This window comes from Rhincodon typus, chromosome 17 (assembly GCF_021869965.1).
Source record: "Rhincodon typus isolate 14 chromosome 17, sRhiTyp1.1, whole genome shotgun sequence".
In the NCBI taxonomy this organism is placed as follows: domain Eukaryota; kingdom Metazoa; phylum Chordata; class Chondrichthyes; order Orectolobiformes; family Rhincodontidae; genus Rhincodon; species Rhincodon typus.
The window spans coordinates 3,420,154-3,433,305 of NC_063348.1; the positions used below are offsets into that span (position 1 = coordinate 3,420,154).

The 13,152-nt window shown below is 44.9% G+C and overlaps 1 protein-coding gene across 1 annotated transcript in view; it reads left to right on the forward strand.

The window, feature by feature from the left end:
* LOC109924216 (mucin-5B-like) overlaps window positions 1-13,152 on the forward strand; it is a 123,435-nt gene that overhangs the window by 60,716 nt on the left and 49,567 nt on the right. The window contains exon 27 of the mRNA XM_048607281.1: window positions 3,869-4,082. Coding sequence (XP_048463238.1) covers window positions 3,869-4,082 — 214 coding nt within the window. The remainder of the gene's footprint in view (window positions 1-3,868; window positions 4,083-13,152) is intronic.

A 13,152-nucleotide genomic window follows, 5' to 3' on the forward strand; every position in this document is an offset into this window, starting at 1 on the left:
TCCCGCCCCCTTGACCTGTCCGTCCTCCCTGGACTGACCTATCCCCTCCCTAACTCCCCACCTACACTCACCTTTACTGGCTCCATCCCCGCCTCTTCGACCTGTTTGTTTCCTCTCCACCTATCCTCTCCTCTATCCATCTTCTATCCACCTCCCACTCTCTCCCTGTTTATTTCAGAACCCCCTTCCCCTTCCCCTTTTCTGATGAAGGGTCTAGGCCCGAAACGTCAGCCTTTCTGCTCCTATGATGCTGCTTGGCCTGCTGTGTTCATCCAGCCCTGCACCTTGTTGTCTCGGATTCTCCAGCATCTGCAGTTCCTACTATCTCTGATTCAGTCTTAATATCAATTGATCTACATTCCCAAGCATTTGTCGCTAACAAATCCAAATAAAACAACATTTCTTGTCATTAGTGAACCTACCCTTACATCATGAACCCCAGTATTTTTTTCTCATTCTCATACCACTAGCATAGCCTGTAAGTCGCATCGGGGATATTTTTTCGGTGTATGTCCACTAATGTGATAGGGCTGATTGTCCCCTATCTAACACCTTGGTGTACAACTCAAGTTCCTTCTAGTTTTGTAGTTCTTGTTGTTCAGCATCTTTAACTTATCCTCTAGTTTGTTCATGGCCACTGAGTCTTCCCAGTCACATGGATTTCTGGTTATGGTGGTATTCCTGGTTTATACTGTACTTCTTGTCCTTTTTAAACTGTGCCCTTTATCTTGCTTCCTATTGCTTTCTAGACTGCTACTGTCTGACCACCGCCTTCCCATTTGCCACTTCCTTGCCCACCCACCCAGCATGTCCATGCCTCCCTGCTTCCTCAAAGTCACCTGCCCCTCCATCTATGTTTATGTCATCTGCAAGTGTAGCAACAATGCCCTCAGTTTCTTCATCCAGATGGTTAATGCATACCGTAAATAGTTTAGGTCCCAACAATGACCCCTGTAGAACTCCACTAGTCTCAGGCTGCCATCCTGAGAAGACTCTAACATGCTCTCACAAGACTGTTCCCTTATTTCAAGTCAGAGAATTGCTCCTGGAACACTTTGGGCATATATACTCACTTTTCTCTCCTTCCTCCTCCCCTCCAGCCGCTTGTCTTTTTTCTGCGTTGCCTCTATTTATTCTCCCTGTAATATTAAAGTCACAGGGAATACATACTACTGCATCCTGTTTGATAGCAAGTGGTCTGAGCTTGCAATCAAACCGAAGTCCTTCAGTTCATGCCACATCACTCCCTGCAGACTTTAGCAGCTTTAAAGGACTGTACTAAACACCAAACATGTCAAGAAATGCAGTAAAAGGTCAGTAGAAATCAATCAGCAACAAATGAAAAAGAAGGCACTCTTGCCTTCATTGCTCAGAACATTGAGTATAGGAGTTGGTACATCGTGTTGCAGCTGTACAGGATATTGGTGAAGGCACTTTTAGAATGTTGCATACAATTCCGGTCGCCCTTCTATAGGAAGGATATTGATAAACTTGAGAGGGTGCAGAAAAGATTTACAAGGATGTTGCTGGTACTGGAGGGTGTGAGTTATAGGGAGTGGCTGAATAGACTGGGTTTACCTATCCTGAAGTGCCAGAGGCTGAGGGATGACCTTATGAAGGTTTATAAAATCATGAGAGACATGGATAGGGTGAATAGCCAAGGCCTTTTCCATAGGGTGGAGGGAATCCAAAACTAGAGGGCACAGGTTTAAGTGACAGATTTAAAAAGGACCTGAGGGGTAACTTTTTCACGCAGAGGGTGGTGTGTGCATGGAATGAGCTTCCAGAAGAAGTGGTGGAGACTGGTATAATTACAACATTTAAAAATCATCTGGATAGGTATATGAACAGGAAGGGCTTAGAGGAATATGGGCCAAATGCTGGCAAATTGTATTAGGTCAGATTGTGATGTCCGGTCAGCGTGGATGAATTGGACCAAAGGGTCTATTTCTGTGCTGTATAACTCTATGACTGTAAAAACGTGAAAGTAGTTGAGGCAATAGACTGCTAGAGGTGTCATTGCTATTGTTGAACATTCAATTGGTAGTGTGAGATTTTGCACGAGCAGGATCTGGGCATTACTGGCTAGGCCAGAATTCATTGTTCATCCCTAGTTGCCCTTGAGAAAGTGATGAAGAGTTATCTTCTTGAACTGCTGCAGTCCATTTGTTGGAGGTGCATCAACAATGCCTTTAGGGAGGGAGTTCCAGGATTTTAACCCAGCAATACTGAAGGAATGGAAATATAAATGATGTCAAGCTTCTTGAGTGTTATTGGAGCTGCACTTATAGAGTCATAGAGCACAGAAACAGACACTTCGGTCCAACTTGTCCATGCCAACCAAGTTTCCCAAACTAAACTAGTCCCACTTGCCTGCATTAGGCCCAGATCCCTCTAAACCTTTCCTATCATGTACCTATCCAAACGTCTTTTAAATGTTGTCACTGTACCTGCATCTACCACTTCCTCTGGCAGTTCATTCCACATACGAACCACGCTCTGTGTGAAAAAGTTGCCAGTCAGATCCCTTTTAAATTTTTCTCCTCTCACCCTAAAACTATGTCCTCCAGTTTTGAACTCACCCACCCAAGGGAAAAGACCTTTGCTATTCACCTTATCTATGCCCCTCATGATTTGATAAATCTCTATAAGGTCACCCTTCAACCTTGTACATTCGAGGGAAAAATGTCCCAGCCTACCCAGCCTCTCCTTATGACTCAAACCCTCCAAATCCAGCAACATCCTGGTAGATATTTTCTGAACCCTCTCTAATTTAATAATATCCTTCTTATAGCAGGGCAACCAGTACAATACACTGTACTCCAAAAGTGGTCTCACCAATGTCCACCATGCTTTGGCCCACCATGTCTATGCTGAGCAACAAACACTAAACTATACTAATCCAATTTGCCTGCATTTGGTCCATAGCCTACTATGCCCTGGCATTTTAAGTGTTCATCCGAATGCTTCTAAAATGTTGCAATAGTACCTGCCTCCACTACCTGGTCAGGTATCACGTTCCATATATCCATCTTTCCTCAGATCTCCCCCCAAAACCACTTTCACCGCACTTCAAACCTACACCCTCCGGCCTTAGACCGGCTGTCCCCCATGGGGAAGAGATCTCATGATTTACTCTGTCTATGCCTCTCATAATTTTGTATGCCTCAATCAGATCCCCCCCTTAGTCTCCTCTGCTCGAAAGTAAACAAACCCACCATATCTAATCTCTCCTCATAACTGAAACTTTTCATCCCAGGCAACATTCTGGTGAAAATATGATGTGGATGGTGTCTCTACACTGCATTCATACTATTGCATCTTTTAAAAAATGGTTGAAACTGTCAGAAGCACCACAGTAATACCATGAGCAAAAGTGGACAGTTTTTTTACAAGTGAGGACAGACAAGTGCAGTTCAAAACTTTAGCAGCTTCAGAAGTCGTCTTTTCTGCTTACATGTCACAGTATTATACTTGTGCTTTTAGTTCCTTTGTTACGTTGCCTGAAGATTTAAATGATGCGCTGAGATGATCACCTGTATTTTGCCCGTGGTAAAATTTAAAGTGTCCCCATTCTTCAGAATTACGTTAGATTTAAATTTCATTGTCATGTGTACTCAAGTACAGGAGTGCAGGGAAAAGTGTATAATGTCACAACACACAGTGCTATCTTAGGTACAAAGGTACAAAAAACTTAGGTACAAACTAGTAAAAGAAACAAAGTTAAAAAGTTAAGCATTACCTTCAGAGAATAGGTAGAAAAGTAAAAAAAAGTAATAGCTTACATTAAAGTCCTTCTTAATATAAACTAGAAAAATAGAAGAATAAGATTAAAAGTTCAACAGCCTTTGATGAGTCCTCCTTCTAGCTCACTCTTCGGGAGACCTCAGCTGCCTGTTCTTGACGATGCTGCTACGGATACTGAGGGACCTCCCTCATTGCTTGCTCTTCCTGCATTGGGCCATGATGCCATCACTGCTGCTGCTACTGAAGCTGCTGCCTCCCTGATCCCTCCTACTTCCCCAGAACGGTCCCGGGCAGAACTCACTCACATGCTGAGATACCACCACACCGAGCCGAGAGTCTGTGCCAAAAGACCATCACAGGATGCTGAGAGACCGGGCCGAGATGCCACCATGTCGAGCTGAGAGACTACCAGGAGAAACCCAGCTGAGAGACTGCTATGGGCACGGCGCCAAGACACCAGGCCAAGAAGCCATCGCTGGGCCAAGTGATTGCCATGTGCCGCCGAGAAACTGGGCTGACAGACCGCCACAGGCAACCAGAGACCAGGCCAAAGTACCACCAGGCCTAGAGACCACCATGGGCCATCGAGAGACCAGGCCAAGATATTATTGGGCCAAAAGACCAGCACAGACTGCCAAGAGATCAGGCCAAGAGATTGCCGCAGGCCGCCAAGAAACCAGGCCAAGGCATCACTGAGCTGAGAGACTACCACAGGCCGCCAAGAGACTGCCAGTAGCCAGGCTGGACCGAGTGGATGCCTTGTCAGGTTCTGACTGAGACCAGCAGTGTAGAAAGAAGAAAAAAAAAAGCAAAAAAAAAACCAGATGGAGTGGATGAGTTCCAGCTGAAGCATCCTACTCCTCTGCCATCTTGGAAATTGTATTATCTTTAAACATAGAGTGTAAAGCACAGAAACACACCATTCAGTAAACTAGAGAGTTGCTACTTTTGTATTCCGTTCAGATCTATAACTTTTTTTAATCTAAGTTCTCATACTATCTCCAGTGAACTGAGTGATCTTGTACTGTCAATAGTGAAGCTGAATTCATAGCATCATGATACTAATTCTCTAGTCTATTCTTTAACTGAGTGCACTGGCACTGAAGCATCCAAGTTGCAAAGTTGTGTCAGTGTTACTTTCTGTAACCCAGACGGAAGTAAATCTTGGCATAATTCTTTACTGCTATATCCCATTGTCTGTATTTTTATTATTATTCTTTTATCAGATGTAGACATCACTGGCTGTACCAGCATTTATTCCCATCCCTCACTGCCCTTGAGATGATAGTGGTGAGCTGCCTTCTTGAACCCCATCAGAAGTCACTTAACAACAGGTTATAGGCCAACAGGTTTATTTGAAATTTCAAGCTTCAGAGCACTTCTGCTTCGTCAGGTGAAGTCTGAAGGAGCAGCTCTCCGAAAGTTTGTGATTTCAAATAAACCTGTTGGATTGTAACCAGGTATTGTGTGAGTTCTGACTTTGTCCACCCGAGTCCAACACCGGCACCTTGACTTCTTGAAAGTCTGCAGTGCTTTTGATCCAGATATACCCATACTGCAATTAGGAAGGGAGTTCTATGATTTTGACCCAACAACAAAATATTTCCAAAACAGGATAGTGAGTGCCTTAGAGGGAAACTTGCAGGTGGTGGTGTTCCGATGTATATACTTGTATTGTTTCTTGGTAGGAGTCATGGGTATGGAAGGTGCTGCCTTAGAAGCCTTGGTGAATTCCTGCAGTGCATTGTGTAGATGGCGCACACTGCTACTGAACATTGGTGGTGGAGGGACTGACTGTTGTAATTGTGGCGCCAATCAAGCAGACTGCATTCATTCAAGCAAGTGGGGTGTATTCCATCACACTCCTGACTTCTGTCTTGTAGATGGGAGCAAGCTTTGATGAGTCAGGAGGTGACTTACTCACTTCAAGATTCCTCTTACCTGCTCTCATATCCACAGTATTAAATAGCTAGTCCAGTTCAATTTCTGGTCAATGGACAATCTCCAGGATGTTATTAATGGGGCATTCAGGGATGGTAACACCATTGAATGTCAAGGAGCAATGGCTAGATTCTCTCTTGTCGGAAATGGCATTTGTCTGGCATTTGTGAGGTGCAAATATTACTTGCCACTTTTCAGCCCAACTCTGGATATTGTCCAGATCTTGTTGCATTTGAAAGTATATGAAGCGTCATGAATGGTGCTGAACATTGTGCAGTCATCAGCGAAATATCTCCACTTCTGACCTTATGATGGAGGGAAGGTAATTGATGAAGCAGCTGAAGATAGTTGGGCCAAGTACACTTTCCTGAGCAACCCCCGCAGAGATGTCCTGGAGCTGAAGTGACTGATCCCCCAACCACTACAACCATTCTGTTTTGTTCCAGGTATGACTCCAACCAGCAATGAATTTTCACCCTGATTCCTATTGACTCAATTTTTGGCGTAGCTCTTTGATATCACACTCTGTCAAATGTGGTGTTGATGTCAAGGGCAGTCAGTCACTGTCACCCCACCTCAATTATACTGCTCTTGCTGTTTCTGTGGCCTTAGTTTTCAGGTGGCTTTAGTGCCCTGCTGACTGATGTAAATAAGAAAAAATAGCTTCCCATGCATAGGAGTGGAGCTAAGTTTGAAGCAATGTGCCGATAATTCGTTGTCATCACAACATCCTTCAAAGTGATGTTATATTTCATGTCAGAACCATAAGACCAACACTATTGTGATCTGGAATTTAAAGTACTGATGTACAAAATTAGGCAACACTCAAGTGATTGTAAAGGATCATGACTATTTCGCTCAGAGATAGTAGGAACTGCAGATGCTGGAGAATCCGAGACAACAAGGTGCAGGGCTGGATGAACACAGCAGGCCAAGCAGCATCATAGGAGCAGAGAGGCTGACGTTTCGGGCCTAGACCCTTCATCAGAAAAGGGGGAGGGGAAGAGGGTTTTGAAATAAATAGGGAGAGAGTGGGAGGCGGATAGAAGAGGGATAGAGGAGAGGATAGGTGGAGAGGAAACAAACAGGTCGAAGAGGCGGGGATGGAGCCAGGAAAGGTGAGTGTAGGTAGGGAGTTAGGAAGGGGATAGGTCAGTCCAGGGAGGACAGACAGGTCAAGGGGGCGGGATGAGGTTGGTCGGTAGGAGATGGAGGTGCGGCTTGAGGTGGGAGGAGGGGATAGGTGGGAGGAAGAACAGGTTAGGGAGGCAGGGACGAGCTGGACTGGTTTTGGGATGCGGTAGGGGGAGGGGAGATTTTGAAACTTGTGAAATCCACATTGATACCATTGGGCTGCAGGGTTCCCAAGCGGAATATGAGTTGCTGTTCCTGCAACCTTCGGGTGGCATCGTTGTGGCACTGCAGGAGGCCCAGGATGGACATGTCGTCTGAGGAATGGGAGGGGGAGTTGAAATGGTTCGCGACTGGGAGGTACAGTTGTTTGTTGCGAACCGAGCGTAGGTGTTCTGCAAAGCGGTCCCCGAGTCTCCGCTTGGTTTCCCCGATGTAGAGGAAGCCACACCGGGTACATCGGATGCAGTATACCACATTGGCAGATGTGCAGGTGAACATCTGCTTGATGTGGAAAGTCTTCTTGGGGCCTGGGATGGGGGTGAGGGAGGAGGTATGGGGGCAGGTGTAGCACTTCCTGCGGTTGCAGGGAAAAGTGCCGGGTGTGGTGGAGCTGGAGGGGAGTGTGGAGCGGACAAGGGAGTCACGGAGAGAGTTGTCCCTCCGGAAAGCAGATAAGGGTGGGGAGGGAAAGATGTCTTTGGTGGTGGGGTCGGATTGCAGATGGCGGAAGTGTCGGAGGATGATGCGTTGGATCCGGAGGTTGGTGGGGTGGTACGTGAGGACGAGGGGGATTCTTTTTTGGTTTTTATTGCGTGGACGGGGTGTGAGGGATGAGGTGCGGGAGATGTGGGAGACACGGTTGAGGGCGTTCTCGACCACCGAGGAGGGGAAGTTACGGTCCTTGAAAAACGAGGACAACTGAGATGTACGGGAGTGGAATGCCTCATCCTGGGAGCAGATGCGGCGGAGGCGAAGGAATTGGGAATAGGGGATAGCATTTTTGCAGGAAGGTGGGTGGGAGGAGGAGTATTCTAGGTAGCTGTGGGAGTCGGTGGGCTTGAAATGAATATCGGTTTCTAGGTGGTTGCCCGATATGGAGACAGAGAGGTCCAGGAAGGGGAGAGAGGTGTTAGAGATGGTCCAGGTAAACTTAAGGTTGGGGTGGAAGGTGTTAGTGAAGTGTATGAACTGTTCGAGCTCCTCGTGGGAGCACGAGGCAGCGCCGATACAGTCATCAATGTAACGGAGGAAGAGGTGGGGTTTAGGGCCGGTGTAGGTACGGAAGAGGGATTGTTCCACGTAACCTACAAAGAGGCAGGCGTAGCTTGGGCCCATGCGGGTACCCATGGCTACCCCCTTTGTCTGTAGGAAGTGGGAGGAATTGAACGAGAAGTTGTTGAGTGTGAGGACGAGTTCGGCTAAGCGGATGAGGGTATCAGTGGAGGGGGACTGGTCGGGCCTGCGGGACAGGAAGAAGCGGAGGGCCTTGAGGCCATCTGCATGGGGAATGCAGGTGTAGAGGGACTGGACGTCCATGGTAAAGATGAGGTGTTGGGGACCGGGGAATTGGAAGTTCTGGAGGAGGTGGAGGGCGTGGGTGGTGTCACGGACATAGGTAGGGAGTTCCTGGACCAAGGGGGAGAAAATGGAGTCTAGATAGTTGGAGATCAGTTCGGTGGGGCAGGAGCAGGCGGAGACAATGGGTCGACCAGGTCATTCAGGTTTGTGGATTTTGGGAAGGAGATAGAAGCGGGCAGTGCGAGGTTGGGGGACGATGAGGTTGGAGGCCGTGGGTGGGAGGTCACCTGAGGTGATGAGGTTGTGGATGGTTTGCGAGATGATGGTTTGGTGCTCAGGGGTGGGGTCATGATCAAGGGGGCGGTAGGAGGAGGTGTCGGAGAGTTGGCGTCCGGCCTCGGCGATGTAGAGGTCAGTGCGCCATACTACAACTGCGCCTCCCTTGTCCGCGGGTTTTATGGTGAAGTTGGGATTGGAGCGGAGGGAGCGGAGGGCTGCACGTTCTGCGGGTATTTCGCTTCTTACTGGTTCTGCCACTGCCCAAACACTAAACTTTCACTGAACAATAGATATGTAGAGGAGGCCACTGAGCAGTTCTAAAAACAAAGGACAGATTAAATATTTGAAGTACCACATTTGAGAATGTCTCTTAGTATTCATTTCTGAAGCAAAGAATTTTAACCAAAACATTAACCCTTTGTTTTCCTGCTAGGGATGCTGGTTGCCCTTCCATTCATTTGGAACACTGGACTATTTGCTTTTGGTCAAGCTGAAGCATGAATGGCAGTGCAATAGAAGAAATCGGGATTTAGACGTACACTTGCAATGCCAAAGCATACAAGGCTATCAGCCATGTGCTTGAAAATGGAATTAGAGTAGTTAGATGCTTGTTTTTGGGTTGAATGGCCTTTTTCTGTGCTACAGACCTCTCTGACTCTTTCACAAACCTCATCCACTCTGATAATAACCTTTAAAAACACCAAAACACCTGCTTATTAGAAGTAACAAATATAAGAAATTGAAGAAAATGCAGTGATAATTTATGCCACATACTGACCAGTGGAATTTGTTGCCCTTGAGCAGTAATGGATCAAGAATGTAGCATTTTTTTTGCCACTGTCTTTTGGTGCATGTGAAAAGTACAAGGATCCCAGAAATGCAGTTAGTCCATTGTTGGGAATGGAATCACCTGAATGGTGATGCTAGAAGTGCACTTGGTATAAGGAATTTGACATCATTATCATTGACCTGCTCACTGGAAAGGAAAGATGCGAGATTGTGCCACTACACTGACAGCAGTGGGTCTAAATTAAATGATTAGAGGGTGCAGGAAAACAATTGAACAGGGAGCAGGACAATCTAGTCAAACTTGTGGCTGGCGTCAAATATTGTGATGCTGATTGGAGGTAGGAGTAGCTGAGATAAAAGTGTCATAGAGACACAGAGTTGTACAGCAAGGATACAGACCCTTCAGTTCAACTCGTCCATGCCAACCAGATTTCCTAAATTAATCTAGTCCCATTTGCCAGCATTTGGCCCATATCCCTCTAAACCCTTCCTATTCATGTACCCATCCAGATGCCTTTTAAATGTTGTAATTGTACCACCTCCACCACTTCCTCTGGCAGCTCAGTCCATACATCCTCTGCATGAAAAAATTGCCCCTTAGATCCTTTTTATATCTTTCCCCTCTCACCTTAAATCTATGCCCTTTAGTTTTGGATGCCCTTACCCTGGGAAAAAGACTTTGACTATTCACCCTATCCATGCCCGTCATGATTTTATAAACCTCTATGAAGTCACCCCTACGCTCCAGGGAAAATAGCCCTGGCCTATTCAGCCTCTCCCTATAGCTCAAATCCTCCAACCCCAGTGACATCCCTGTAATTTTTTTCTGCATCCTTTCAAGTTTAACAACATCTTTCCTATAGCAGGGAGACCAGAATCGAGCACAGTATTCCAAAAGTGGCCTAACATATGTCCTATATAACCACAACATGACATCCCAACTCCTATACTCAATGCATTCACCAATAAAGGCAGGTGTATCAAACGCCTTCTCCACTATCCTGTCTACCTGTGACTCTATCGTCAAGGAACTATGAACCAGCACTGCAAGGTCTCTTTGTTCAGCAACACTTCCCAGGACTTTACCATTAAATGTATAAGTCCTGCCCTGATTTCCCTTACCAAAATGCAGCACCTCACATTTATCTAAATTAAACTCCATCTGTCACTCCTTTGCCCATCGAGCCATCTGATCAGGGTCCCGAAGTACTCTGAGATCACTTTCTTCACTCTTCTAAACCACCAAATTGTTTTACATTTGGGCTATTCTCAGCTCCAGATTCCATTAAGTATTATGGTTTGTGGCCCAACAGTTGGACTGTTTACAGACTGAATGTAAACCTCAGAACAATTCTGAGGAAGGATCACCTGACCCGAAACGTTAACTCTGTTTTTTCCTTCACAGATGCTGCCAGACCTGCTGAGCTTCTTCAACAACTTTGTTTTTGTTCCTGAGTTATAGCATCCGCAGTTCTTTCGGTTTTTGTTTGAATGTAAACCTAGTTCTTTTGAACATAGTTAATGTTGGCTGCTTTAGGGAACATCTAATCCTTTAGCCTCTTTATTTGGAAAGGGTTCAACAACTGTTTGAGGGTTGTACGTGACATTTGTTGATGTTTAGGACTGCATCAATATGGTGGACAGTGTACCTCTAACTCATGATGAGCTGTGCTTGCTGTCCACTATATTTGAAGGTTCAGAGTCTATTTAGCTCCCAAAACATAGACACTGCACAGCACCCTGGTCATTAGCTTCCCTGACAAAAAACATCAATCTTCTACCACACTGACAGACTTTTCTTGACAAATCTGATTCATTGTTTTATTTGATCAGAGACACATTCATGTCCTTGTATAAACTGAGAATCAACTCTGTTTCCCACCTTCTCCTGCTTTTAATTTTGTCGTAGCAATAAAGTTTTAAAGCTCTTATCACATTGCTTCAGTTTCATATACTTGATATTATAGGTGGTACAGCACACCATATGACAGCAGGCAAGCAGAAATCGGACTTCTGATGAGATACAGGATATTTTCCATCCTGGTCAACACAAATACAGCATTCATTGCAGAAACTCTGAATATCAAGTTGTTTTGATCACTACATACAGCCTCACAGTTTTCTGTACCTTTTCTAGAATGAGCAACTGTAACTTAAACTGGCTCCAAAATCGAAGGTCCAAAAGAGTACAGCTCAAATGTCCAAACTGGGATGTCCCAGATAGGCTGGATCTCCATAAGTAAAGTTTATCATTTCCAAAGTTGTAGAAGGAAAGCTTAAATTGAAAATCAGCTACGGTGGCAAAAAATGATTGAAGGGTTTTCATATAACGTTAAATTGCTCAATAAAATTCTCTATTTAGCATTTTGATTAGGCAATAAGGTTTCTGGAAGATAAATTCTTGCAACAGTAAGTTTAGTCATTAAACTCCCGAATTAAATGCCTCCGAAACAAAAATGCTGCCTCGGCCATTAATGACTGATGCATTAGGAATCATGTATGGCATTGTGCCCAATCTCCAGCTACTCTGTCAACCTTCAAACCATTTCCAAGGAACTTAAATTCCAGTCAATGGACTCATCTTTTACCTACCCTAACTGGCACCTTTGTAATAAGTAATTTCTTAAGAAGCAACATCTCCAGAAAGGGTGATGTAAAGATCAAGATACAAGAAACAGCACAGTAGCACTGGTCTTCAAGTTACTCCATGTGATATGGTCATGGAACATCATTATCATGACCATAAACCTGCCATCTCTGTGGGCAGAATCTTATAGCAGCCTGAACAATGTGGGCTGTGATGCAAAATATGGCAGAATCAAGGAAAATGTTCAGCAACACCTATCTTGGTGTAAGGAGCAACTTGCTGCATTTTTAATTACGTTACAGGCATTGAGGTAAGATTCTTGCTAGGCAGCAGAGTTGTCTGTTAAAAGGGATTATTGCTTGTAAACAATTAACTGAACTTTTCACCCCACTAATATACAGCTTCATATTCTACCACTCATCCTGAGTAAACGCGATACTGGAAATTCTTGACATTACAGTCAGAGCAGGTACCTGGTGTCATAGCTTGCCACTGGCTGCGTATTTGACACTAGTCACAGATATATCAGGGCATGCTCCATGGACACCAAGCACATACACCCAACATCCACAGAATTGGCATCCAACATGTACCAATCTCTAAGAACGCTCATGGCACATCTCCTATCCGGGCACATCAGCTTCTGCAGTTCAGTGCTGCACCTGGGGGAGCAATGACAACTCTCATTGGAATATCATAGCACATACACTGTGCACTCAGGTCACATACCAAACTCATAGATCTCTATGACTGAAGAATCTTCATTTGAGAAATAGAACCAACATAGCCGATCAAAAATTACATTTCTCCTCTTCGTTGCTTCCAATTCCTTGATGGAGAAAACAAGTTTAAAAAAGAACTTGAAAATTAATGTACTGGTCATACTGGACATCCATTTTAAAATGTACAAGATGATTGAGACCAATTTTGTCATATACAAGTTTTACTGTTGTTTTCTTTCTGAATTACCAGCAGTTATGAGTTCTCACAAATACAGATTCCTTAAAAATTTTAGTTGGCCACAATACACTACTCTCTGACTTGTCTCTGAGAGTTCCTATCATTCAAGTGTATACAGACACAAGCTGTGCCTTTACCTCCCATAATGCACATCTCTCAATCCATGCTAAGATATAGGCATAACATGGTGTAGAGCT